Here is a 27,361-nt window from a genome sequence, read left to right on the forward strand (position 1 = left end):
CAAATGTACCCTCGTGGCTGACCGGTTCCTTCTGCACAAGGCATGACAGAAATTCATTTTTAGCCAAACAAGTTGATTCAAATGTGTCTCATGATCTTCTAATAACGCCACGCAGCGCCCGCACAGTGACGAAGACGTTTGACGACACTTCTCAGACCGCTCAAGTGTGCAAGATGATGCGTAAAAATAACAGACAACGTGAGGACTGACCAATAGTATTGATTAGTGAAAAAATGGGAAATTGAGCATATTATTATGATTCATTTCGATTGCTTCCTGTCGCCAGTTTATTTACACTTGCACTTTGCACAATAGAAATAAGTTGTATTTGTGCTCATGATGCAATTCAAAGGCTTATTTTTGTTTGTTGCTCAAATTGTATTGCATATTTTTAAACCCCAACAAAAGCTCCAGGATGCGATTTTGAGCGACGCATTAACATTTTTTTGTCTCTTAATTTGCGCGTGAGCTCCCCCCCCCCGCCGACGTTGTCGAAAGCCAAACCGTCCTGTAACATCTTATCTTGTATTTTCTCGCACTTTCCTTCAAGGCTGCTGCCATATTTCCTCAGATAATCGTCTTTTGTGTGTACTGTACTGCGAATGCGCGAGTCGGGTTTGTGTATCTGTGTGTGTGTGCGTGTGCTTTGGAATGTGCGCTTGTTTGCTTTGAGTCAACAGAAACCAAAGCGATCAACCTGCGGTGCGGGCGCGCAGGCCTCGTGTCGCCGTCATCGCGAACCACGTTGACACCAACTATATCGGGGCGATTCGTCCATTTTATCAAATTCATTTGCGTTTATTTGTCATGAGGATTTTTTTTGATTTTAATTTTTTTCACCTTGTTTTTCTTATTTTGAAGCAACAATACTAACACAAAATATGCATGTGTGGGGCAGGTACTATTTTTGTCCACCCGGGGTCAATCCGTCTCTCGTTATACACTGTAGTATCCGTGACTTTGAATGTGTGTAGCTTTAAAAGGCCTGGTGAGTGACGTGTGGGTCAGTCAGCGAATGAGCTACTCGCATGGGTAGTAACAGATGACTAGTGAATCACACGCGAATCGTTATTCCTTGTACTTTTCCAAAATAAAGACATTATAACTCCACCGTTGACGCTAGGTTCGTTAGCTCGTCTATGACGTTTTGCATCGCGTGTTAACATTGAACTAGCGGCTTCTCGTTTGAGCCAAAGTCATGCGTTTGTTTGAACCACTCGGTGTGTAATTCTCTTGGCAAATTGCCGCTTGTTGCAAAGTGAGTCGAGTTCTCCACGGAGAGCGAACCCTCAATTCCCGACCGCGCGGTGACTTCCGTCCGATTGGCTTGTTGGGCGATGACGTAAGCGCCGTGCTATTAGCGAGCGGGTGGCCTCTCAATGCTGGTAAACAGCTTTGTTTGTCTGTCCACGCCGCGATCATCCCGGGAGTCACCATCGATTCTTTTCGCTCTCGTTAAGTGCTGATAAAAGGCTCCGTCGACTCCTCCGCAGCTAACGCTCTTCCGCATGAAAAGTGTGTTTTTCTACCGGACCGCTGAATAAGACTCGAGGGTAGGGAAGGAACAACAACTCACCTCGACCGTTGCCGAGGCGCAACATCGTGTCGGTTGGCGGGCCGACAACTTACGACCAATGATTGTATCTTAGCTTCACGGTTTAATGAAAGTATTATAAGCCAGTGATGAGGTCATTTTTCTCTGTCCTTGTTGAAACCCTGCATGTGTGAATGGAGCCTAAAAGCCACTGCAGGCCAATAATAGTCAAGGATCCTTGTCAGGTACCAAGTGGCCGCTTTGAGGTAGCAAATGTTGGACCAAATAAAGAAGGTGTTATTTTTTTTTGGGGGGGGGGCTACTTAACAAGGGGAAATAAATGTCTTTCAAGTCTGCTGACTGGCTGGGAGATGAGTGCTTAGTGCAGCGTCATTATGAACGTGCAAAAAGCGTCTTACTGGAGCGATGAACTCGTACATCATCATTCCGTCGACTTTGTGGTCATGTTGGTGCTGGTACATATTATACATATTGTTATATTTTGTAATAATATTAACCAGATTATTTCATGATTATTGTTTGTTTGATTTTTAAATTTAATACCCACTGGGCCAGCAAATACACATTTTATTTATAAATTAGTTTATATTGTAGTTCCTGTTTTAGTTCTTACATTTAAAATTAAATATTTAAAATGTTATTTTAGATTTCCTAGTTAATTTAACAATCATTTATTTGAGCTGTTTTAATCTATTTTAATTTTAGTGCCGTTATTTTAGATGAATTGATTTACTTTGATTTAAAATGTATTTATTTATTGGAGATCTTTTAATGTATTTGAATTGAAATGTATTTATTTTAGACTTATTGATTTAAAATTTTAAAAATGTGATATTTTATCATTGTCACATTTCCTTTTAAAATGTAAATTTAAAATGCATTTATTTTGTATTTATTAATTTGATTTAATTGTGAAACTTCATTTTAAAATGTACGTGTCAAATGTATTAGATTTTATTTTTACTTGCTCGGTTTACTTTGAAAGTGTAAAAAAAATTGCATTTTTTTTAAATTGATTGAATTTAAGTACTTTATAATTAATTAATTTTTTAATGTAATTATTAAATCTACATTTGACGTACGCAACTTTTATTAAATGTACAATTTTTTTTATTATTATTTTTTTACTCTTCATGATTTTTGTAATTGCTGTTTAACAATATGCATATTCTGCATTACTGTACTGAATGAGGCATATGGGAATAATCTTGGGCGGTGAACCTCATGCTGCTACACCAAGAGAAAGATGCGCTTAATCCGATGATGACGATCTCGGGACGTCGTGGCGTCACGGCGGACTGCGCGCAGACCAAAGGCCAATCAGATAGACAGGATGCGATCTGTATCAGCGGGGATGTGGCGGCTAATGTAGCGTGACGTGGTGTCCCTTTACCCTTTGCCCCCCCGACCCCACCCCCACACGCACTCCTGGACGTGACTCAAACCAAGCCGAGCGAGGCGGTGCGGAGGGATGCCGGCTTTCGCGCTCGGTCAGGACTCGAAATGCGACTCTCGGGCGGGCGTGCCGCGGCATCTCGGGCAGCCACCTTTTATCGTTTCCCGCGAGCTACGCGAGCGATAGCGCTCTTTGATGGCCGCCGCCCATCGTGTCCGTGGGCATGTTGACTCAAATTCATTCCGCAAAAGAGCATTTGTGATCTCGGAGGAACTCGGATTTCAGTTTTACATATCCAATCCAAAGATGCCCCGTTGATTCAAGATTTAATTTACTCGAGAATTTTGCAGCTTCATTTGAAACGGTATTAAATCTTTTCAAACTGTTACTTTGCGCATTGTTTGCTTCCTAAAAAGGAAAGATTGGCGCGTATATGTATTCTTAAGTTTAACTTTGTCATTTATTAGAGATTGCTCACACTTAGCATTTGCTACGTTCTGCCTTCCCCCATTGTTGCCTTACCGAAGTGTGATCTTCTTTGTGGCCTCGTGCCGTCGGTGCGCAACGCTCCAAAAGCCGAAAAGCAGGCGGTGGTGACGCTAATGCGCTAATGCTGCAGGAGTCACATGAGCGCAGTCTTGCGGTCACGCGGCTGCCCTCAAAGCTCCTCTGTTGGCGTTTTCCGCTAACTGGGCTAAAGGCCTTCGGGTCGGGGCGTCTCGCTCGAGCTTCGCCTCTTCCTCGCGATTGAGAAAAAGTGCGGCAGACGAAGTTTCTCGTTCTTCCGCTCCCGACAGAACGGCCTTCGGTCTGCCTCGTAAGCGTTAATTGCTTTTCACTCCCCCTTCCAGATAATGACTTCTTTTGAGACAGATGAGCTTTTACATGACAGAACGAAGCCAACGTGAAGGACGTAGAAAGGGAACGGCCAATGACAAACATTTTCTAATCTTTTTCACCAGCGGTAAAGTTTTCCAAGTTGTACTGAATGTCACATGATTCAATTTGTTGTGTTTGCGAGGCGACGCGCATCAAACGAAGTCCGGCGTCCTTAAAGGATGGCGCTCTCCGGCCAGAGTGTGAAGTTGAAAGGCCGAGACCCCCGCGAGTTCTTGCCTAGGTTTTCGGTCGAAAGCAGTTGTCGCTGACGTTATCCGACTGATGTGGCACTTTGTCAGCGAGGCGGTGCGAAAGGTGCTCATTTTCCACAAAATGTGAGCCTTTCTTCGCTCGTGGTCTTTCGGACGGAACTCACCGACGCGGGACTTTGCCGTGCCAGTATCGGATGTTAAACCTCGAACCCCGATGCCGGCTCGCGACTATCTGCCGAGATCTCGCCTTTGTCACGCCGCTGAAGCTATTTGAGAAGTCAGACGATTCGCCCTACGGACACGGCTATGTTCTGTTTCGCTCAGTTCCGTCCGATAGACTGATAAGTAAATGCCGGCTCTGCCGTTGCACTTCTGATGCGGCAATTTTCCAGGAAGTTGGCAGGAAAGGCGCTCGAGTTTGGATACCAGTAGAGGCGGCATTATTGGCGGGAGTCTTTCAGACGGACCAGAAGCTCAGTCTTGTCTGACTGAGCTCTCTTCTTGCAGTCAGATAATTAGATGAGCGGCAAAGTCGGGAGCGTCGTTTCTTTCCGGTGTGAAACTTCCTAACCCGGTCCCAGCTTTCCACACAGTCTTCGCCCTCCCTCTGACGCTACCTCGGAATATTTCAACACCCCCTTCCGCATCTGTACCGTTCATACAGATGACATCGACTGCATGCGGCTGTGTGCCGGCTCATTTTCAAATGCTTTCCGTCCTGCCCGGTTTCCTCGTTTTGTTTCCTATCGCGAGCCCCCGCCTTGCCGGCCTCTCACTTTTGAATCTAAATCTCTCCAGAGAGTCTGCTGTCCCCGGATCAACTCATTAGCTATGCGGCCGGGCGAAACCCGAGCCAAAGGCTCCAGGTAGCGCACAAAGCGGAGAGGCCGTCACTTGAAACGGATATCTCCGTCCTGGGAGTGTTGAAGGAGTCACAGCAGTCCTGCGGTCTTTTGCTACGATTCTCACACATCTTTGGGTCTCGAACCTGCCGGGAAGAGATAGAGTTTTATCTCCTTGGTGATAATCCAGCGTTTCCGTACGTGGACATCATCCAACCTTGGCGTGTCACCGAAACGGCATGTAAGCTCTTATCGGGGGAACGGTGCGACGTTCCCATCTCGTCACTATTTCTGGGCAAGACGACAAGGGGAGGGGAGTTGGGGGGTTCGGCCAAGAAACCCTCGGACGCGCTATCAATAAACGAGTCAGCCACTTCCTATAAATAGCAATCCAGTTGTTCAAGGAGGGACCTTTTCACCACTACATCTTTGGAATGTCAGGAAAAACATTGACCATTGGACACCCAATTGGGTGGACACGTCTGTTATAACAGGACGCACGAAAAAGTCTCAAAGATCCGTGCCAGAAAATGAACACGAAGTCAACCATCTTGGTTTGAAGCTGTCATTGTGTCTTTGGTGGACTCCGACGAGGGAACTTGCTCAAAGTGGCACAATCGCAAGCAGGCTCAGGCCTTGATTGGCTGTTTCGCCACAAACTGCAATCATTGTCTTGGGTTTGTTTGGCACTTGCGGGCCCGACTCCGTGACTCCGTGAATGTGCAACGGCGGATCGTGACGTAAGCCGGCGGGTGTCACAACACGGGCCATTATGTTGAAAGATGTCGGCGACTGGATGGGGTGGGGGCGGCATTCCTTCTCAGCGCTCATGTTTCCAGCCGGTGCATTCTGTCAAGGGTCACAAGTCTCTTGAATGCTTTATAGGCCCGAAGGCCTTGAGTCATCTTCGCCCTTTAAGGCTCAACTGCTGGTTTTGATGAACTGATGAAGTCATTCACTTTTGTCTGTGTTTTTTCCCCCGTCGCACACCTGCCGACCTATGTTCCCATCAAAAGCAAAAGAGGGGTGAGACCGTTTCCTTCAGGCGGAGTCTTTTATCCCGCAGAAATAAGTCGCCGAGCGGCGGGCCGAGCGGCTTTTGTGTTTAGGTCAGGACGTTCCCTCTTCATGCTACTTTTTCTTTAGCACATCGTTCTGTAGCTGTGGGAAGCCGCCACGCTGTTCGCCGCACGCTATTATTTGTCCATTATGTGTAATTACCCATCCTGATGACTGATGGAATGTTCTCCAAGGCCGAGTTGGCAAGCAGTCGGGTTGATCCTGCCGGGGACTTTATTTAATTACCCGGCCATTAAACTCCGCTCGCTCGGCGGACGACACAAGAGCCGACTTGTGACTTGCTTGTTTGTTCAAACTCGGGCTTTGTGCCCACCTTGTTTTTTTTTTGTTTTTCATTGGATGTTCACTTCAAAGTCCGAAAACTCACATCTAATCCGAATCCATTAAGGCTAGGGCTGCAGCTAGCTAATATTTTTGTGAATGGCGTATTGTACCGATTATCCCGTTGATTAATCGAGTAATCGGATAAAAATGGATTCTGCGTTCTTAGCACAGTAATGTGTGTGTGAGGTGCAAGTATTACTTCTGTCCATTTGGGGTCGCTATCCTCACGTTCTAGACCGCAGTATCTGTGACTTTGAGCGTGTATGGCTTCTAAAGGTTGGGCATGGCCTGGTGACTGACGTGGGTGTCAGCGAATGAGCACCAACTTATTTCAGATTGAAGCATGCAACATTTGCCAGTATGGAAAAACTATAACAGCGAAGCTTCGAGGCAGAAATTTTTCTTCGACCTTGTCATCAAATTATTCGATTTATTCTATTAATCGTTGCAGCCCCAGCTCAAGGATTTGAAAAAGTTCTGCAGTCGCCCGTATATTCAGTTGTCAAAAACAACGGGGACACCTTTGTCTGCTCCAAGCGAAGCAGTTCTGTAAAATAACGCGATGCGGTTTTAGCTCCAAATGCTAACATTATGCATAGAACGCAAGGCCTGAAAGCCATCAGATCTTCCCATTGTCATTTGAATCCCTCACAAAAATCGACTGTTTGAAGATAAGCAATGTACTTTATTTGCAAAATAATGTTATGCTGTGTTTAGCTGAAGTTGCTAACATTAGCTAGCAAGCCACATGGACGTCCGCATACTGAACTAAATCCTTTTACCAACAGGCATTTACTTGTATTGTCTATAAAACAATGATACGCTGTTGTTAGGCAAAATGCTAATGTTACGTTACTAGCGAAAGGCCCAAAAGCTATGCTACTGGATTGTCATTTGCATCCCTCAGAAATTGACAAGCATGTACATGTATCAGCCACAAAATAAATACAAATGTTGTCGTTTGACAAAATGCTAACGTTATGCTAGTAACTTGAGGCCAAAATTCCATACGGTGGTCCACATAATCTTTGGAATCCCTCAAAAATCAAGACTCGCGACCTTTGAGGCAGGCCGAAGCAAAGTTCTTGTATTATCTGTAAAATAATGCTCTGCTAACGTGAGTCTGAGTCACAATATGTGCTGAGCTAACGAGGCTAACAACGGGTGTTGAACGGTGACAGTGGTTTGGCGTCACGGTTCCTGTTCCGGCAAGGAGATCGATTCCCCGGCTCGCCTTCGCCGTCTCGCTTCACCTCCGATTGTAGTCGACGCGGCAAATCGAGCGGATGCCGCTTCGTGTTTGTCAGGACGGACACGGAAATTGATTCCGTCGCTGGCGCTTTTGCCCTCGTTCCTTTCGCCGCCGTCGCCGCTATCGGGCCCATCGCAGGCGTCCATCTGCTCTTCCCTCCCTCGGCTGCTTTATCGCTCGTTCTTTATCAGCAGCAGACGGCTCCTCTTCTCCGGTTTCACGGACTTTATATCAAGCCTGCGGGGAAAAGTTCCTGGTCCTTGGTTTTATTGTTTCAAGAGAGAGGATATGTTACTCTTAAGCACATCGACAAAAGAAGTCCGATAAATCTTGCTAATTCACATTTTGGTTTCAAGCCAGGGGTTAGAGTTTAGAATGAGAGTTTCAAAAAAAAGGGGTAGGGTTTCAAACAAGGTTGAAGGTTTCAAATTGGAATTTCAAGATAGTATTAGGGTTTCAAGACTGGGTTAATTTTTTTGTGCCTGGGTTAAGGTTTCAAATTAGGGTTTCAAGCCGGAGTTAAGGTTGCCAATCAGAGTATCAAATTCCAAATTGCCTGAGCTAACGTTTCGAATGTGTTAAGGTTTCAAAGTCAGGTTTTAAAGACCGGTTTAGGGTTGCACATTATGGTTTCAAGCCAGGGTTAGGGTTTCAAGTTGGGATTTAAGGCCAGCCTTATGAGTTTAAACAAGGGTTAGGGTTTCAAGCCGAGGCGTCCTGCTCAAGGCCGACTGTGCGTGCCAGCGCACCTGATATTCGTCACGTGCTATATTGCAAAATGCCAGGTTTCGAGAAAGCAGGGTTAGGGTTTGTGAGTGTGCCGAGTTGGCCCGAAGGAGGCTCTCAAACACAGACGCTCTCAAACGCCGCAACGGGAAACCTGCAGACCGCTGAGAGATAATTGCAGCCGAGGGGGGAGGGGGCACGTCGGGGCGTTCGGGAAGTCGCCGGCCGGGAGAGCTGGCAGCAGGACGGCGGCGCTGCCGGGAAACGCGTCGGCGGCCTCCCTCCTTCGTGCCGATACCCAAAGGCCGAAAACACTCGCTCGTAAAAACATTAGAGAATACTTTTCGCAGTTTAAAACCGTTCTGACATTCTTGGGTCAAAATACACAAACAGAATCAACCAAATTCGCCCATTAGGCAACATAGGCAAATGCTAATGGCCTCCATATGGCGCCACAAAAAATCGGGGGGGGGGGGGAAAAAATCTCATTTTTGAGATACAAGCCGTCGTTGGGCCGATTTTTTTTTTTTTTTTTTTTTTTTTTATTCTTTGTTTTGTGTTGATACGACTCCCAGTTTAAGTGGAAGTCAAGCTAAACGTCAAACCGAGAGAACTGCACCGCAGCCAAAGGCTCCGCTATCACATTAGCGTCTATGTTTGCAGTGCTTTAACCCTTTGAGGAACAGAAACGACATCAAGACGTAACTGCACTCACAATCATATCCAACGGACCCCCGCATCAGCGCGGTTCGGCACCCGCAAATTGATTATTTTTCCAATCTGTGTCCAATTAGTATTTGTTGTTGTTGTTTTGTGTTTTTGTCGGGCGTGCGGCGGGCTCCACTGTACACGTTATCCTCCTCTAATATCCGTGTCGTACTGATGAGCTGAGAGAGGAGTTCGGCATTATGATGAATCCCACTTGAATTCTCGGCAGGGCACATCCCACTGCAATATGAGTGGCTGCTTCAAAGAGGCAAGGACTTACTAGAACTCAAGTGGGATTCATAATAACGCCTCAATGAACAGGATGTTGTCTGTCTAATACTACCCTCTTTGGGCCAAGGTGGGCAGCGCAACAGAAGGAACCGCATTTAACAGATGCAATCTGTCAAAAAAACGGTTCCATTATTTTTAATTCAATTTATGTCATTAAGGTATGTTGTTATAAAGTACAATAGAATGGAGTGTGTTTACGTGTTGCTGCACCGTTTGTGTTCAAATATCCGTCGCTTAATGGGTTATAACTCGACATCGATGCTAGTTCCGTTAGCCTGCCTATGATGTTTTTCACTGTGTGTTAGCATTGAGCTAGTGGACTTTTGTAAGTTACGTGATTTTTGTTGAATACACAGGGTCTAGATAAGTCTAGGTCACTAGTAAGTTGAGGTATTACTGTACTGTAAAAAAAAAAAAATATATAACAAAATAAAAAAATGTAAAAATGTAAAAAAAAAATATATATATATATATATATATATATATATATATATATATCACTTAAAAAAATCTGAGCTATAGCGAGCGCTAAAAAAATGAACCGCAAAGTAGTACACTGTACTAGTGTCTCCACACGAGTCTTTCGAGCTGCGTTTCTTAGCGGTCATTATGGTGTAAAATGCCACCTTGGCTCTCGATGGCGTCCGAGCGGACAATAGCGGGAGTCTCCGGCACGGATGAATAGCGTGACGTAGCTATAGACGCGAGACGTGCGGACAAAAAATGCGCTTTGTGGCCTTTGGCGTGTCCCGCGAGGGCGTTCTCGGCCTGCGCTCACGCCACGACGCTCCTTCGCTCGATCCTCATTTGTCCTCGTCTTCTTTCTTCCTCTTCTGTTGGTCCAATGACGAGCAAATATTTGGACGCAAACTTGAAATTTTTGCCAACAGATATTCGGACTCAAGCTGTTTGGACGCGAACATTTGCTTGCAAAATTTTGTCCACCAATTTTTGGGGATCCGAACATTTGTTCACAAAAACATTTGCCCACAAATTTTTTTCCCCAAATATTTTTGAACATACATTTTTGTCCCCAATTTTGCCTGTCTCAGAATTTTGGGCTCTTATAGGACAAACGGTTCTTTATATGAATAGCACGAGTAAATCAGTGTGATCAGGAGGCGTGGCTCATTTCCACCTGCCTGTCAAGTTTGCTACTTTGTGGTCCTGAAGGCGTCTTCGTGGCGCATTCCCAGCCTGTGGCGACGCTGCCAATAAAAAGTCTCGTTCCCTCGCTCGTGATTTCTCGCTGCGCTGACACGTCGAGACGACGCAACCGACCTCCGCCGTCAAACCTTCTCCTGGCATTCCAGTCCGAGGGCCGTCCGTATCCCCGGGCCGCTGATGTTCCCGGCTTTTGTTCCCTGGCTGATTTATTTACGCCAGTGTGGCCGGCGTTCTCCGGGAGTTCCCGGTGCTCGTCGCGCTGCCGACGTGCCATCTTGGGAATTGAAATCCCGATTTCCCGCGACAAGGAGGCGGCATCGACGGCCGACGTAACGAGAGACGAGAAGGAGCCGTGCGGACTGCGGCGAATTTGACAAATGGAGTCTCGCCGTCTTGCGGAAGTGGCGGGCCGCCGAGGCTCCTCGTTGGCATTCCTGCCGGAAACACCGGAAAGAGAAGCTGCAAACGAAGGAAGCGACCGTCCGCGGGAACCTTGTCTCCGATTCGCGTGCTCTCGACAACTAACCCATTATCAATTCAATCAACTGTTTTGATAATGATCGTCATTTTTGCCGATTTTCCGACGGATGTCACGGAGCAAATCAGTTACTGAATCATCATCAATTTGTGTTTGCGCATTTTCTGTGCTGTCAATTGAAAATCATGTCTTGTTGTTAAATAAAAGGATGGACATTTGAAAAGCTTTTGTTCTTATCCGATTTATCGATAAATGGAAAAGCAATGGACAGATTAATCGATGATTCAAATAACAGCACAGTTCTCTCCGATTATGGTCACTGCACATGTTGCCACGCATGTTGTCTCTTTAATATTACAGTTTACAACACTTCTATGAACTGTTGACAAACAATTTATTACACTCTTATTAACCGTTTAGGCATTTTATAACTCATTTCCTTTATTATATTGTCCACAGCATCGGTCCTTTTGTATGCAGATGGGTGGGAGCAATCAATAGTTAATTGATGAATAATTGGCAGGAGGCATGCATTATAGATACGCTCAGCAGGACTACTGAGAGGCACCCTCGGGTGGGCTTTCCTTAATGTTGCTATTTTTACCTCCTCCAAGGAAGTCCTAACTTGACTTTCCAATGTCAGATCACGACGCTGATCAACCACAAAGATCGGCCCAAGAAGTCGGAGCGCACCGCGGCGGCCATCCAGCGGGTGGGCCAGGCGGTCGGCGTGGCGGTGGGCCGCTTCGTCGCCGTCGGGGAGGCCATCGCCCTGGAGAACCACGAACTCAAGGACGAGATGGGACACGCCTGCTTCGAGGCGCGCCGTGCCGGTAAGTTTGCTCGCGAAGAAGCCCTGACGTGGGGTCGGTGGACAAAAGTATCGGGACGCACGGAAACGCTCCAAAAATCGCGTCATCCTGGGCGCTCTGTGACTTAATACCTCGTTCGTCCTGCAGGGGACGCCATTTCCCAGCTGACCGACGTGGGCCCGGCCCGCGCGCCCCCCTCGCCCTCGGCGACGGTGTTCGGCGACCGCGCCGGCATGGTGAAGGCCGCCCGCCTGCTGCTGTCGTCCGTCACCAAAGTCCTGGTGCTGGCCGACCGCATCGTCATCAAGCAGATCGTGGCGTCGCGCAACAAGGTAAAACAAAACGCCATAGACGGGTTATTTGAATGCATATTGACAGACGGTATAATACTCACAAGCATATATTCTTCATCCTCTGCAAAGAACAGCTAGTATTACTGCATCTTATTGGTTGTGAAACTCTTCTTTGTGTGTCTGTATAGCTGCATAATACTGCCCTCTGGTGGCCCAGGCATAAACACCAGAAGGGCACAATGTGGTGCTGGAACGGATGAACAGCATTTCTGTTTATCTCAAAGGGGAACGATGACTTGAGATACTGCTGTTTTGAGTTACGAGAGTGGTCACGGAACAAATTAAAGACAAAAATTGTGTAAACATGGGCAACGTTGTTTGATTTAATAGATGTATTTTAATGCCAATTTGTCAAACTGCACTTTGGATCTCTTTGGAGAGAGGCGCAGGCATTTTATTTGCCCACTTGAGGTCGCCATCCGAGTAAATGTCCGTTAGGCGTGCCGTGCTTAAATGACGCGAGCGACCATCCGCGCGGACACGGTGTGAACGGCCGATTTCCTGGGTTAACCATTTGCACTGTTCCTCACACTGACAGCCCTGGCAAAAAATGCATTATTATTTTCTTAATTACAGTACTGCAGTTGTAGAAAATCAAGCTAAACTTCGCGCTTTACTCGTATTTGTTCCTGTCGATATTGTGTAGGTCGCTTCAAGGCTGGCAAATTTGGTTTGTCTTTTTTTTCTGAAGGTAATTAAACGCCTCTCTCGTGTCAGGTCCTGGTGACTCTGGACCATCTGGAACGCGTAAGCACCTTCCAGGAGTTTGTGCAGATCTTCAGCCAGTTTGGCAACGAGATGGTCGATTTCGCCCACCTCACCGGAGACAGACAGAACGTGAGTTGCGTGCCAAATGTGGCATGAATCATCTTCTTCTTTTTTCTTTTTTTTTTTTTGGGGGGGGGGGGGGGGGGGGGGGGGATGCTTCCCGCAGAACAAACGCAAGTGTGATTATGGTGATGTGGCGTGATGGAAGTTTTATGGTTTACATTGGGGAGAAAAACTGGATGCAGTCACAGGCACAAATATTAAAAAAAAAAAAAAACATATTCAAACTATAATTAAACAAGAATGAAATGAATTAAAATGTAATATATATATATATATATATATATATAAAATACTGTTTAGAAAAAGTGGAAAAACAAAAATGCTGATTATTTATTTTGCATTTTTTTTTTTTTTAAATGATCCACCCTGGCCTATGTATGCATGGAATTTTAATTCGTGGAAATAATACAAAATGTCAAATAATACAAATAAGTAGTCAATAAAATTATACATGATGGTATCCTAATGTATTGTATCCATTCATTCACTCATTCCCCCTCAGACCCACACATATAGCACAGGGACAGTGGGTATAAAAAGTCTACACACCCCTGTTCAAATGCCAGGTTTTAAAACCTTTTACATTAAATGTTCATATAACCTGTACAACTTAATTAAAAAATATATTTTCCATAGGGGAACTAAAAATAAGCAACTGAGATAATGTGGTTGCACAAGTGCGCACACCCTCTCATAACTGGGGATGTGGCTGAGTGCGGAATGGACCAATCACATTCAAGCTCATGTTAAATGGCAGCCAGCACACACCTGCCATCATTTAAAGTGCCTTGATGCACCGCCGTTGCGGTTGAGATGTTCTAGTAGGCTTTTCCTGGCATTTTTGTAGATCGTGCGTATTTGCAGAAGTGTATGCGCGTGCCGACTTTCGCTTTTGGAGCAGCTTGCACCTTTTATGCGTTGCAGCTCAGCGACGAGCGTCGAGAGGGCGAAATAATGACGGATAATTACGTCGTCTTTGTGCTAAATAGCAGAGAGAGCGCTTTGACTCTTTTGTCCGTTTCCCAATCTTCCTCATGCCCACTTCCCGTTTTCGGAGGTGCACTTTACGTCCCGCCCGTTCTATTTTTATGACATCCTTTTTTGTAGATTATTTCTTTATTTGGTTTTTTTGGGGGGGGGGGGGGGGGGGGGGGTCCTTTCATGGTTGCATGAAAGACAGTTGGAAGGAGCTGGATGGAATCAAGCCACTTTTTACCATCTGCTGTGTGTGCTGGGATGTTTTCGTGTGTGTACGTGTGTCACTTCTGTTAGTCTTACGTGTGTGTGTATGTGTGTGTGTGTGTTTGTTTGTTTGTGTGAATGTGTTTGATTGTTTTTGTGTGGCTCGGTTGCGTGTTTGTTTGTTCAACTTTGCGTGTGCGTTCGTATGCCTGTTTGTGTGTGTATCTGCGGTTGGTCATGTGTGTGTGTTTGTGTGTGTGTGTTGCGCGTTTACGTTGCAGGACTTGAAAGACGAGAAGAAAAAAGCCCGTATGGCCGCGGCTCGGGCCGTGCTGGAGAAATGCACCATGATGCTCCTGACGGCCTCCAAGGTGAAATAGCTTACGGTGGCGTTGAAAAACAAATCCAGATTATGTTGACGTTTTTGATTTAGAATTTAGAATTTTGGTGCTCACAGACTTGCCTGAGGCACCCGGACTGCGAGTCTGCGCGCATCAACAAGGACGCCGTCTTCCAGCGGATGCGCTGCGCCCTGGAGCAGGTCGTGGACATCGTGACGGAGGCTCACGGCTGCACGGGCAACATCCTCCCCGCCAGCATCTACAACGCCGTCAAGGACTACAAGGTGCGACTAATTCAATTGTTCAACACACACACACGCACACAAACACACTTTCGCGTGAAGCTCATCGACAGTATTAATTGCACAAATAATTGACACCGCCGCAAAAGGTTTTTGGAATTGCATTAAGATGCCAAAAGATGGCAGCAAAGTGCTTCGAAACAGGGAAGATTCCAAAGCATCAACACGGCGCTTCGAGGACGTACACGATCACGAATGAATTCAGTTGTTCATTTGCTCAACACAAACCACCTTCACATCAGGCTCATCAATAGTATTAGCGCAAAATATATATCAATGTCTTTTTCTTCCGCTTCAATAATAATGAAGTCAAAACAATGATAAAAATACAATATAATAAATACATACTGAGGGTTTTTCAAGACAAACATAAAATAAAGTCAATAACATTAAAAATAAAGGATTAATAAAATAAACAAAAATATAGGAGATAAATGTTTTCAGTCAATATCAAACGATGTATACATATATTAAAACAAACTTATTATGAATGTGTATGTTCATGAATATTAATCTGATTATGTAAATGTTAGATTAAAAAGTCAATAACTATAAATACAAATGTTTGAAACCTTTTTCCCAACCTAATAGTAAAACAACAAAATAATTGAAGAAACATTTTTAAAAATTTTTGTAATCTACACATAAAATACAACGATGATGAAAATTCAATTAAAAGTATTCTTTAAAGGTATCTACACACCAATGAAAAATGTGAAGTTTTGGAAATGTTTCCACCCAAATGACAAATTTAAATGTGATTTAGTCATTCAAATTGAAGTAAAGTAACACAATCTATACAATGGAGCTGCAACGTTCATCCTGGGGGAAGTTCAAGACAAAATATTTAATCTCTGCTTTTCTCTTCGACACACCGCCCAAATAATACACCGAAAAAATTAGCCTAAATGTTGATGACGTTGAAAGTGAATGAAATGTTGGCGTTCCCTTCCTGCAGACGAGCGTGGAGTGCCTGCGCGACGACCTGTACGCCTCGCTGCCGGACAGCGTGGGCCGCCAGCTGGAGGCGCTGGCGGAGCGCACAGAGGACTTCACCGACTCGCCGTACACGGGACACGAACAGCGCCAGGCCATCCTGGGCATGTGCCAGCTGGCCCGCCAGGACGCCCGCCAGCTGCTGCACGCCTGGACCCAGGCCGTACGCACCTTCAATCCTGTGCTACCCCGACTTAGCGGTTGAATTCGGTCCAGCCTCCAATAACTATCAAAATATTTTTTGTTACGCGTTTTTAGCTAATTCACTGCCATGGACGTTTATATTCGTCAACTGAAATCTTACCGTTTACTGCCACCGGCGAAAATATTTTTGTCAAGTACGTTTTTCAACGGGCAGGCGTGGAAGAGGGTCTCGCCCAGCTTGTCTGTGAAAGTCAGGTTTGTAAACCACTGTAATGACTAAGAAATGCCTGCAGATGGCGGCATTGCATCGCTTTGGATTTGACATCAGCACAGCTTTTGAGTAGAAGATAAAGATTAGACCCGAATCGATCTCAGCTTGTCATGTCGACTATGAGGGAGAGAAATGCCGGACAAAGAAGTTTTGCTCTTGCCCCAGCAGCAGTCGGTCCAGGCCAAGGAGACCACAGAGGAGTTGGAGGTGGCCATCGCCAAGTCGTGCCAGAGCGTCAACGAGCTCACGCGCGAGGTGAGCGGCACTCCACGGATGGCTGAGCACGTTTTTGGGCGAGGGGGAGATCTTTTAGAGCAGGGATTCTCAAACTGTTTAGGCGCTCGCAGGGGAGAAAGCTGTCCAAGGACCCCTCGTAATCCTAACGGCACTTAAACATAATTACCTCGTCTACCCCGAAATGCCATAATAATTGAAAAGTTGCCTATATTTGAGAAAACAATTTCGCAATGTTATGATAAAACATTCTTATATTTTAGAGAAAGTCATAATGTTACAATAACGTCGTTCGTATTTTTGGGGGGAGAAAAATGTAATGTTATTAAAATTAGGGATGGGCGAGTACCGATACCAGGTATCGGTATCGGGCCGGTACCGTCCTTATTTCATGCTATCGGGTAATGCCTGTGAGTATCGTTATGGTGTATGTCTACGTGTTGCTGCACCTTTTGTGTTTGAACATCTTTTGCTTAAAGGGTTATAATTATTTGTTCGCCCATTTATGCTGTTTTGCATTGTTTGTTAGCATTTAGCTAAACAGACAAAGTGTCATTCTCTCTGTAACTACCCGGACTTTGCCCCCTGTCAGCTGCACAAGGCGGCGGCGGGCCGCGCCTCCGAGCTGCTGAGGGTCCACGCCGAGCACTCGCCGCTGCGCGCGCTCAAGGCCGCCGGCGCCGAGGGCGACCCGGAGGCGGTGGCGCAGTATTCCCGAACGCTGACCGAGCAGAAGGACCAGCTGGTGGAGGTACAAGAGACGGAGCGCGGGTGGTCTTTGCGGGAAATAGTGTCGCTGAAGCACTTCCTGTTTCCCGCGCGGTCCCGCAGAACTGTCGGCTGCTGTGTCACGTGTCCGGGAACGAGCCGCTGGAGATCACCTGTGTACACGCCGAGGAGACCTTTCACGTCATTGGCCCGCAGGTAAGCGCCACGTTGCCCGATAGAAATCGAGCCCTCGCTGTCTGTGTCGCGTTGGGCTCCAAGCAGACGAACGACGTCCGACATGTCTGAGAGCAGAGTGTTCTCTGTGAACACATCTAATCGTGTTTGCTGTGGGGAAATTGTCCGTGGCGGTAATTATCCGGTACGGTCCTCCGGGCGGGATGCGCGCCGTAATGACTACACGGCCGACGAGGTGAAAAGTCAGGCTGTCGATAATGCGGCGGTACACTGGCGGCCCAACGGGCTAATTGGCTATTAATCAGAACACCGCAGGGGATGACCTCATTTCCTGTGGGACAAATTAACGCCGCCTTCAACTTTGATTATTATTACTTTTTGTTACCTTTAATTCTAATGCAGGCTGTCACTGACAGTTTATTTTTACAACAACAACAGTAATAGGAGAATATAATCCTAATACTAAATTCTGAATATATTGTTTAGTATTATGTAACAATATTCGGCGCCTCTATTGCAGTTCTTCAAGTCACATTAATGGTGGAAAAGTTGAGAAATGATTTCTCCGTCTCATTTTCACCTCATAGAAACCTGGCATTTGAACAGGGGTGTGTAGACTTTTGATACCCACTGCAATATATAGATATATATTTATTTCCGCCCCCCCAGATCATTTCGGCGGCGCAGACCCTGGCACTGCACCCGTCCAGCAAGATCGCCAAGGAGAACCTGGAGGTGTTCTGCGAGGCTTGGGAGTCTCAGCTGGTCGACGTGGCGCTGCTGCTGCGCGAGATCAACGACGTCGTCGAGGGAAAGCGAGGTGCGCGGCGCGCGGCGTGGCGCCGTGGCGTTCGCACGCACACGGGAACAGCCACGGTGCGGATTCAACGTATGGATCTAATATGCTTTTTGTGTTCGCAGGAGACAAACGAGCATATTTGTCACTTCCCAGATCCGGAGTGAGTAGCGCGGCGGCCATCGATACGCTGATGACACGCCTCCTTTGTCATCGCATGACGACACTTTTTTTTTTTTTTTTTAACTTGCAGAAGCATTCTGCTAACCTAAAGAGCGCCAAGCCCGTCAAGTTGGACGCTGAGGTGAGGCCCCCTAAAACAATGATACAAATACTGTGCACATTTATATCAAATACAGTGAATGTCATGGTCATTTTATTCATTTTATGCTTTTTCATTAATAGATGTATTTTTCATTCAACTTATATTTTTCTTTATTTTTCATTTATTTGTATTTGTATAATTATTATTTAACATTCATTTAATTTACTTCGAGCATTTAATGAATGCATTTGTATTTATAAATTGTATTATATAATTATTTGTATTTATTTGTATGGTCTTATTTTTTTTATTTGTTTGGTTTTTATTTTATATTCAATATTTAAAGCATTCATACCTTTTTTGCCATTGAATGCATTTATCTTTCATAGCTTTTTCATTGAATGTTTTTATTTAATCTATTATTATTATGATTGAGTTAATGTGTGTATTTGTTTATTTGTTTTATTGAGATCAGCTAAATAAAACCTTTATTCGTTATTGAATGCATTTTATTATTTGGATTCCTTTATCAATACAGAAATGTTTCATTTCATTATTTTGAGGAATATTTTAGTAATATTTGAGTAATGTTATGCATACGTTTGTAAAACATTGAATTGAGTTTTTGTGTGTGTGTGTGTGTGTGTGTGTCATCTTCGGTACGCACTTTCATTTGTTCGAAAGGTTATCTGCTCCAATTTGAACAAAAGCTTACTTTTAGTCATACGGCAGAAAATGTAAGCGACCGCCATCACCACGAGGTTCTAATTGCGCTTTGGTGCGCGTTTTCCTCTTTTGCCAGGAGCAGAGCGGCGTGGCCAAAGCGGGTCTGGAGCTGCGGCTGCTGTCGTCCGACGTGGACGCCGAGCTGGAAAAGTGGGAGGAGCAAGAGCAGCGGGCGGTCCGCCACGGCCAGAGCGTCGCCAGCATGGCCTACAACATGTACCTCTTCACCAGGTGGGCACGCGGCAACGCACAGCGCTCGGCATCGGGAGCTTCGTCGTCTTCATACGTGTTAAGGATTCTTTTCGGTTCGTTTTCCCAGAGGCGAGGGGCTGCTGAAGACCACACTCGATCTGTTCCGTCAAGCTGAGGTGGTTCTTGTCTTTTTTTCTTGTTTTTGTCGGCTGTGTTCATAATCATTCACTCCGTGCTGCATCGCTCAAACAGAGGTATTGCGACTTACTGGACGAGTGGGCCCAACTGTTTGAGATGGTGGCAGCGAAACTGTCTTACGAAAGTCCGCGAGCTTGATGCTAACGCACAACGCAAAATGCCATAGACGGACTAGCGACACTAGCATAAATGTTGCGGTAGTTATAGCTCTGTAAGCAACAGATATTTGAACATAAACGGATTTTCACCCAATACCCCGCTTAGTCGTATATATATATTATTTTATCAGACACTTTTTGTTTTATTATTATAAGGGCACGTCAATTATTTGCGCATTCTCACTATGGGCTCAGGTCTGGCTCAGTCCCCGGCCCCCTCACATCGCTCGGGTCTGCGATTGTTTCATACCGCCCTCTGGTGGGCAAGTTGCGCACATCAGAAGGAGCAGCACAATGCCCATTGAACTATCGTGATCGCAAAGCATTGTGGGATACATGAAGGGCATTTATTGTGCATCTGTTCTTGTCCTTGACCTCCTCCCGTCTTTAAAATGATGTCATTTGTTCTGGGATTGATTCCGGAGAGGATGAGGCACGCTTGACCCCGGCTTCCTGCAATCACTTTTTCTTTCTTTTGTTTGTCTCGGATGTTGCGGCGGTCTCCAGGTTCTGTCTGAAGAAGGACTCCAGCTGTGCTCGTCGCTGCACGTTTTGTGCACGCAGGTATTTACCGGCCAAACAGCGCCCCCTGCTGCATGGCCGCGCAATACAAAGTGGGGTCTTTTGGGGGACCGACTGCTTTCAAACTTGACTTTCCATGCCAATGCAACCACCCTAGTGGTCTATTTTTATTTCCCCTCTTTTACTAAATCTGACTTTTCAGCTGCTCAGTGAGGAGAAGCTGGCGCTGACGTCCGAGGTGGAGGCGCTGGCGGCCTTGTGTCAACAACTGCAAGCGGGGGCCCGGACCCCCGTGCAGGGCAAGAGCGCCACCTTCCAGAAGGTACTGCGCAACGACGCCATTGCACTTGGACTCCACATGCTTGACATGTGCTGAACAAAAAGAGAAACATTTTGTTTTGCCCCAATGTTTCGTCGATGTACACAAAAGGCCTATTTTTACTTCATATGCCACGCCCGTGAGGCGGCAAAGGAGAAGTGCTCACCAACAGATTTGTAAATATCGGAGCGAAAAAAGCCTTTTGCGTACGTCGAAAAAGTCTTGGATTTGTAATGTTGTTGTTGAGCTGATGGAACATGAGCGCAAGAACAAAAAGAGCACGGAGTTGCTGCTGAGGGCTCCTGTGTTGCGTTTGTGAAGGTGGACTCGTCCATTCAGACCACCAGGGCCGTGCTGACCCTCATCCTCAAGCTCCTTCCGGCGTGTAACAAGCGCAACACAAAGGTAACGCACAAACAAAAACAACAATAATAATAATTGACTTTGAATTCGGCTGGCCGATTACGAGTACGACAACTACTGTGTGCACGAGATGACATCTGCGTGCTATTTGTATTACTTGTGGAAGTACTAGATGATAACAAGTAGAATTCTAGAGTGTCACTGGTGGTATCGGGAGAATACCGTTGTCAACTAGTGCACGGTTTTGCCGACGACTCGTACTAGTGCGCTGAATTGTCTTACTAGCGACGACAAAGATGTACTAGTCCATGGACCCTAAGATGGATTACATGAAGTACAGTTGCCCCTTGCGTACTGTGTTGCGATTTTTATTTGTTTTAAATAATGAATATGTAATTTTATATCGCAGATTTTCCACTATCACTTATCCACACAGACCGTTACTGCACACTCACGTAGCAACAACCGCCCGCCGGGAGGGAAGAGAGAACAGACATTACCGTGTAGCACGTGATGACGGCGTCTACAAGTGGACAAAACTAATACCTGCACCTCACATGCATATTTTGTATAGGTATTATGCATAAAGTTTTCATAGAAATCTAGAAATTGTAAAAGAAATATATGGTCCCAGATTTTGGTCTGTCACGGGAGGTTGTGGAGCGTAACCCGCGTGGTAAACGGGCGCTACTGTATATCAAATAAATGCTGAAATAGCATTCATGTGAAAAGCTGCTGTTGTGTTTATTTGATAGACAGATATTATGACAGACGTCCTCATTTCGCAGTCCAAGTCCGAGCGGAGCGGCCTGGGCTCGCCGCAGGATTGGCGGCCGGATGCCCCCACGCCCGTCCGAGATGGCGACGCCGACGCCCACCGCGACGACTTCGCCGTCGAGCCCTTCGAGCAGCACCTGTCCGGCCTCAGCCTGCTGGAGGGCAACTAACGGACGCGCCGGGCCGGGAAGGCCGTTATTACCCCGACGAAGCCGCCCGAGTGGAATCAAGAACTAAAGCGGCCCCCGGTGACATCGACCATGTTTGTTTTGTCTTGTACAAATATAGTGGATATCAAAAGTCTACACACCCCTGTTCAAATGCACGCTTTTTGTGCTGTAAACAAATGAGATCAACATACAAAAAAAAAAAAAAAAACATTTTCAAGTCTTAAATCATAACTGAGATTGCGTGCTTGCACAAGTGTGCACGCACCCTCTTACAAGTGGGGACGTGGCTTTCTTCAGAATGAACCAATCACATTCAGACTCATGACTGACTAGCACTGCCTGCTATTTGGAACTGTTCACAATTGCCTCCCCCTTGACTAAGGCCCCAGTTTCAGCGGAAGAAAAAAAAAAAAAAAAAAAAAAAAAACACACTTGAAATCTCCCAAACGCATGTGGGGAAACTGTGTGATGGCAAACAAAAATGTCAGAAAGCCTACTAGAACATCTGAACTTCATTTTGGGTTCATCAGAGGTACTTTAAATCCTGCCTCTCATTTAACATGAGTTGCAATGTGATTGGTTTATTCTGAACACAGCCGCATCCCAGTTTGTAACCAACTAACCATCAGTAAGTAATGAACTCACTCAGTACCATATATATTTTGTTTTTATATCACAAAAACCGAATGTTTGAACAGGGGTGTGTAGACTTTTGATATCCACTGTGACGTTGCATACCAGCTACGTGATTGTCGTCGTGTCGTGATGTGTCCATTTTGCGCTACTGTTACACACTATGTGCCATATAACTACTAAAAAAAAAAAAAAATAATCATGTAATTGCCAAATATGATCATACGAGTGATTTGTAAGCATTACGTGCCACGCACACTGACGAGTGTTCAAATGTCGGATGACGGTACTTGGAAGTGTACGCGCATCAATTTGTGTTGAGCTGCTGCTTTTTTTTTTTTGCAGCGAAGGATGCTGGGAAAGTTCAGACGTGAAGAAATCATAGCTTTAGTTTTGGATATAAGAAGAAGAAAAAAATGACACGATGGCTAAATAATAAACTATTTTTTATTACGTCACCGTTGGTTGTTTTGTAGTGACATATATACAAAACTAAACATGATTTGCCATCGACCCAAAACTCAAGTAAACCATAAATAAGGCTTAAAACTCAAATGTTTTCATTCTATACAACCGCCATTAGGTATTACAACCAATACAAGATAGTTGAACTAAGCAACATGAAATTTTGTAGACGAGAATGGAAAAGACACTAAGGTGGCCATTCAGGAGTCATTTTTGACCATTCCCAGAGCTCCGAGAATTTGTTTTCTCGCAACTGCTGCAAAGTTGGAAGCACGTACACTAAACAGATGGCTGCTCAAAGAATTGCAAGACATTTTGAGTTTTTGTCATAGCCTGTGGGCGTAGCGCGGTGACGCAGTTGGATGACTCGCCATAAAACGAGAACATTTAGCAAACATGTCTGTCATGAACAAAACTCGGTAAGAAGCCGTGTCTCCGGAAGTCTGCCGCTTTGGGTTAAAGCATCTTGTAGCATTTCCAGAAGCACACTCCTAGAAATGTTGCACACTTCATCGGGAAGCATTTTTGTTTTTCCACCACGTCCACGGCAGCGAACTTTGATGAAACTCAACTAACAATTTATATTGCTGTTGCCATCATATCATGATTAGACCCACACAAAAAAAAGTCTCTAGAACCCACGCCCAAACGTCTGTCGTTTTGGGTCATTTTGCCTGTTTCCATTAGTCCCCCAAAAGTGGACTCGCCCAATCAAATGCAAATGTCTAATAAGTCAACGCTCCAACCTGCGCTGAATATTCTGCGGCATAGTGTACCCAAAGACGTGGCGTGTATGCTAATCCGCAGGCACAGAGCAACACTTCTTCCACATTTCATTTTTTGTTTTTTTCCCCACGCGAGGCTTCGTCAGGACGGTTGCGTTACCGCCGTCGCCTGCGCGGCGTCTCGTCCGGCGACGAGCTTTTCAAAGTCGTCCCGACTCAGAAGGTTCTCTGTGATGCTTTTGCTCTCCTCAAACTTGGGCAGGATGACGGCGATGTAACCGTCCGTGGATGGCTGCGCAGACGGAGCACCACGAATCTCACGGTATTTGACATTATGATGAGAAAAAGAAACTTAAAAACTCATGTTTACCTTCTCCTGTAAGAGGGCCGGCCTTTCCAGAATGTTCTCGTTGACCTCCAGAAGACGTCCCCTGATGCAGCTGCCACAATAGACAGATTGGGATCAATTAAAATCCTCCACATAAGAATTTGGGATCCAAAACGGCGGGCTCACCTGTAGACGGTGAACTCTCTTTCATCCGTGCACGTTATCCGACACAGAGGAGCAAATTCGGTAAGGAACTGACCTCCCTGGCGGACGCGCGGCAATAAAAAGGGGTAAAAAGACGGGCTGAAACGCAAAAATACACATGCAGGGTGCACGCCGTTACCCGCTTGGACTTTCCGGACACTTTGTTGTTTAAGCGGCTGCAGCCGTTGCTGATCTGGTAGTCGATTTTTACGATGGTTCGCCCTTTCTCCAGCAGCGGGTGAGTCTCGGCCAAGGTGATGATGCATATCCTGAAGACACAAAACAACCACACATATACATATGTGTGTGTGTGTATGTATATATGTATGTTATTCTTTATGAAATAATACTAAAGCACATATAGTTACCTGTTGGAATGCTGAAGGATGCAATGGTCCTCATACGGGTTTCCCTTCATATCTATTACATACATTATTATTATTATTATTATTAGCATGATGAATAAAATACACAGAGTTGTTAATTAATGGCAACGATATGGTCATTTTAAACTTTATTTTCAAGCCATTATTCATGGTAGTGTCATCAGCATGTCCGAGTGCAATTAAAATGAGGTAATTCTGACATTTTGGAGCCGATGACGACAGCGACACGCTAGGCTAGGCTAACAGCTTGCCAACACGAGCACCGTTTCGTTTTTATTTACCGGCTCTGTACCATCGTGTGTAGTAACGGTCGATCACCGAAGGCGCGGCGGTTTCGGCATCTTTGTGCTCCTCCTCGTCCATGAAATGTTTGACTGGAAAATTTGCTTTTTTTAAATGAAAAAGATATGTCCGCCACCAGCGATTATCACAAATCGAAACTATTTGTTTCGCGTCGGACAGGAATCGGTGTAACACAAGAAGATGGTCCGTCTGTAAAAACAAAAACGTCCGGACAATGTTTCCGGTATGTCTTGTTCCGCGTGAACGCAAAGAAGACGCAAAGCGTAACATCCATTTTCCGAGCTGCTTCTCCTCACTCGGCTCGCTGGAGCCTATCATGTAACAATTATATGTACAATATATGTTAAATGCAGCTAAGTTATCAGGTGAGTCAGCGTTTGTCGATATTTGTTGTTAAAGTGAACACAAGTGGGCCGAATTTCCGTCCTGCTCGTGTTTGCTGCTCAGCCGGCCGCTCGCTTTGAGGCCGGAATGTGGAAAAACCGGCGAGCGCCCGAGCTTATGACGAAATCCGTTTTGTGGTGCGCGGACCCGCTGGCAAAACCAACAACTTCACCAAAACAATCACGTCGGTGACATTCTTCAGAAGAAGCCAACGCTGTGACTTCAAGGCGCACCCATTGAGATTCCGTTGCAGTGTTAATTGGTTTGTGACATTTGTTCACCAAGCCACAGAAATACTTCCGCCTCCCTGGCGGACACATTTCCTACAACAGCTAGACAAAACAAATCCAAAACAAACAACTAAATATTTGCTTGGCTGTTTAATTGCACACTTGAAGGCACTGCAGGATACTGTCCAACTATTTGTATACAAATATTAAAAATACAGTTTTCCATAATACATTTATTTTCGTTTATTTCATTTCTTTATTTTCGGTGCTCTTTCTGTAACACTGTGAAATGCCACAAGAGGGCGGCAACGCACTGGCTGATAAGAACTGCATTGGTGTCAAGGAACTATGTCTGTTGAGGTGATACATGTGCACTGAGAAATGAACAGCTTTGTATGTCTGGGAGCAGCGAAGTTTAGCCTGGGTTGTTAGTGGGGGGGGGGGGGGGGACAGAGAGTCTTACCCGCATGTGCATTCACACTTGTACTTCTGCTGCAAATTTCCCAACTCAAATAATTTGGAAGCCATGAGTTTGAAATGATATTACAGTGTTTTGGGATCGTAGTTGGTGCATTTTTTTATTCTCGGGCAAAATTACGAATAATTGCAATTGTAAGACATTTTTGTTACACTAGCGTAACCAACATTAGTGTTGTCAGGCCACTGATCATCTAAAAATATGGATTGGGGGGGACAAAAGCTTTTTGACAGTAAAAATTATTTGACTTTTTTTTACAGAATTTGTTTCATTGTTACTTTCACTTAATGAGTTGGACCAGTACCTCTATTTTACAAATATATTTTTACACAAGTGTCTTTAAGTACAGAATGTGAGCACTTTTGCCACCCCCGATACGGAAGTATAATTGCAATTGCATACAGCGCAGTCATAAGTGTCGGCTGTGGGATTGGACGCGAAAGAGGTTGCGTAATGATGACATCATCTTTGCTCGCCAAAGGAGAGCGCGAGTGTGTGTGCGTGAGGCGTTTTGAGGACCAAATGAGTTTTCCGTGAATCTTACTGTGTGCATTGAGCCGCTGCCGAGACGGAAAGTTTTGCTGTTGGGGGGCCGCCTTGTTGCCTTTTTCCATGAGTCCCACGCGACACGGAAGCCTCAACGGCCGGGTGGAAATATTCGACCTAACGGGAGAATCTTGCGTCAGCCTGAGAATGTTCCAAAAAAAAAAAAAAAAAAAAAAGCGTTTGGTGTCATCCTTCGTGTTTTGAGATGGACGCAAAATGGGGGCACACCAACCACTTGGTCACGCTACTGGGGCTCTCTGAATTGTTTCAGTTTCAAATTCGAAGACAGTGTATATCTATAATCAATGTTACCATTTTGGACTTGTAAAAGTTCCAATAATGATCCCGACATAAGTGTCGACCGTTCCTTGAGGAGCGCCGGCGGGCTCCTCGGCGTTCCTGTCATTGCAGTTTGGGCAATCGTAAGCCTCGAGCGGTGCTCTGCTATCTGTTTGTATCTTCGCATCTGTCAGTCTGTGTACATTCCCCGCATTTCACGACTTATCGTTATCGTTGGAACGCTCCTCCCCGAGGGGTTCACCGACGGGCCGCCGTCGTCGCAGCAGCGTCACGCGCGAGGCGCGCGCACGTAGCTCCACGTCGGCTACTAGCGCCACGCTCGGCTTCTTCTTTGGCGCCCCCCGCACGTCCCCCCCTCCTTGCACATGGAGCCGGTCCAGCAGCTTTGAGAGCCAGATAAGGAAACGCAGAAGGAGACAGGCCAAGGCCAGGATGCGTCTTCGCTCGTCATAAACCGTTCAAGTCCGAATTGTCAGGCTGCTGTAGCCAATCAGAAGCCGGAAGAAAGTCATCTCCTGGAAAATTACAACAATGGCAAACTTGTGTACGAAGATAATATTTGACTTGAGTTCTTCATAGTTCAGGAAAGTCCTTCGCAAAGTGCACGCCACAAA

At 45.6% G+C, this 27,361-nt stretch overlaps 2 protein-coding genes across 6 annotated transcripts in view; one reads left to right on the forward strand and one right to left on the reverse strand.

Annotated features, from left to right (window-relative positions):
• ctnnal1 (catenin (cadherin-associated protein), alpha-like 1) overlaps positions 1–22,856 on the forward strand; it is a 25,466-nt gene extending 2,610 nt beyond the window's left edge. The window contains exons 2-19 of one of the 4 annotated variants that reach the window (XM_061665302.1): positions 11,554–11,743; positions 11,870–12,054; positions 12,793–12,912; positions 14,370–14,459; positions 14,529–14,713; positions 15,690–15,890; positions 16,311–16,397; positions 16,969–17,127; positions 17,208–17,300; positions 17,949–18,099; positions 18,201–18,238; positions 18,329–18,379; positions 19,143–19,297; positions 19,386–19,434; positions 20,122–20,178; positions 20,339–20,458; positions 20,777–20,860; positions 21,574–22,856. In XM_061665302.1, the coding sequence (XP_061521286.1) occupies positions 11,554–11,743; positions 11,870–12,054; positions 12,793–12,912; positions 14,370–14,459; positions 14,529–14,713; positions 15,690–15,890; positions 16,311–16,397; positions 16,969–17,127; positions 17,208–17,300; positions 17,949–18,099; positions 18,201–18,238; positions 18,329–18,379; positions 19,143–19,297; positions 19,386–19,434; positions 20,122–20,178; positions 20,339–20,458; positions 20,777–20,860; positions 21,574–21,765 (2,207 nt within the window). In that variant the 3' untranslated portion in view covers positions 21,766–22,856. The remainder of the gene's footprint in view (positions 1–11,553; positions 11,744–11,869; positions 12,055–12,792; positions 12,913–14,369; positions 14,460–14,528; positions 14,714–15,689; positions 15,891–16,310; positions 16,398–16,968; positions 17,128–17,207; positions 17,301–17,948; positions 18,100–18,200; positions 18,239–18,328; positions 18,380–19,142; positions 19,298–19,385; positions 19,435–20,121; positions 20,179–20,338; positions 20,459–20,776; positions 20,861–21,573) is intronic. The other 3 variants (XM_061665304.1, XM_061665305.1, XM_061665306.1) reach the window with 3 other exon arrangements.
• abitram (actin binding transcription modulator) lies at positions 22,828–25,466 on the reverse strand. 2 transcript variants are annotated; one of them, XM_061665308.1, is made up of 6 exons: positions 24,799–25,466; positions 24,489–24,540; positions 24,260–24,389; positions 24,103–24,179; positions 23,959–24,028; positions 22,828–23,880 (listed from the first exon to the last, which is right to left on the reverse strand). In XM_061665308.1, exons 2-6 carry the CDS (start codon positions 24,536–24,538, stop codon positions 23,731–23,733), a joined length of 477 nt encoding a protein of 158 aa, XP_061521292.1. In that variant the 5' UTR covers positions 24,539–24,540; positions 24,799–25,466; the 3' UTR covers positions 22,828–23,730. The 2 variants fall into 2 exon arrangements, with proteins under 2 accessions (XP_061521292.1, XP_061521291.1); XM_061665307.1 differs by having other exon boundaries at positions 24,788–25,466.
• Positions 25,467–27,361: the final 1,895 nt, after the last annotated feature.

The sequence above is a fragment of the Phycodurus eques genome, chromosome 20 (genome assembly GCF_024500275.1).
Source record: "Phycodurus eques isolate BA_2022a chromosome 20, UOR_Pequ_1.1, whole genome shotgun sequence".
NCBI lineage: Eukaryota > Metazoa > Chordata > Actinopteri > Syngnathiformes > Syngnathidae > Phycodurus > Phycodurus eques.

Coding starts and splice junctions, on each gene's coding strand:
- abitram (XM_061665307.1), bottom strand. CDS start 25,127: ATGATAGGCTCCAGCGAGCCGAGTGAGGAGAAGCAGCTCGGAAAATGG. Junction 24,541..24,787: donor CACACGATGGTACAGAGCCG/GTAAATAAAAAC, acceptor TGTATGTAATAG/ATATGAAGGGAAACCCGTAT. Junction 24,029..24,102: donor AGAGAGTTCACCGTCTACAG/GTGAGCCCGCCG, acceptor CTATTGTGGCAG/CTGCATCAGGGGACGTCTTC.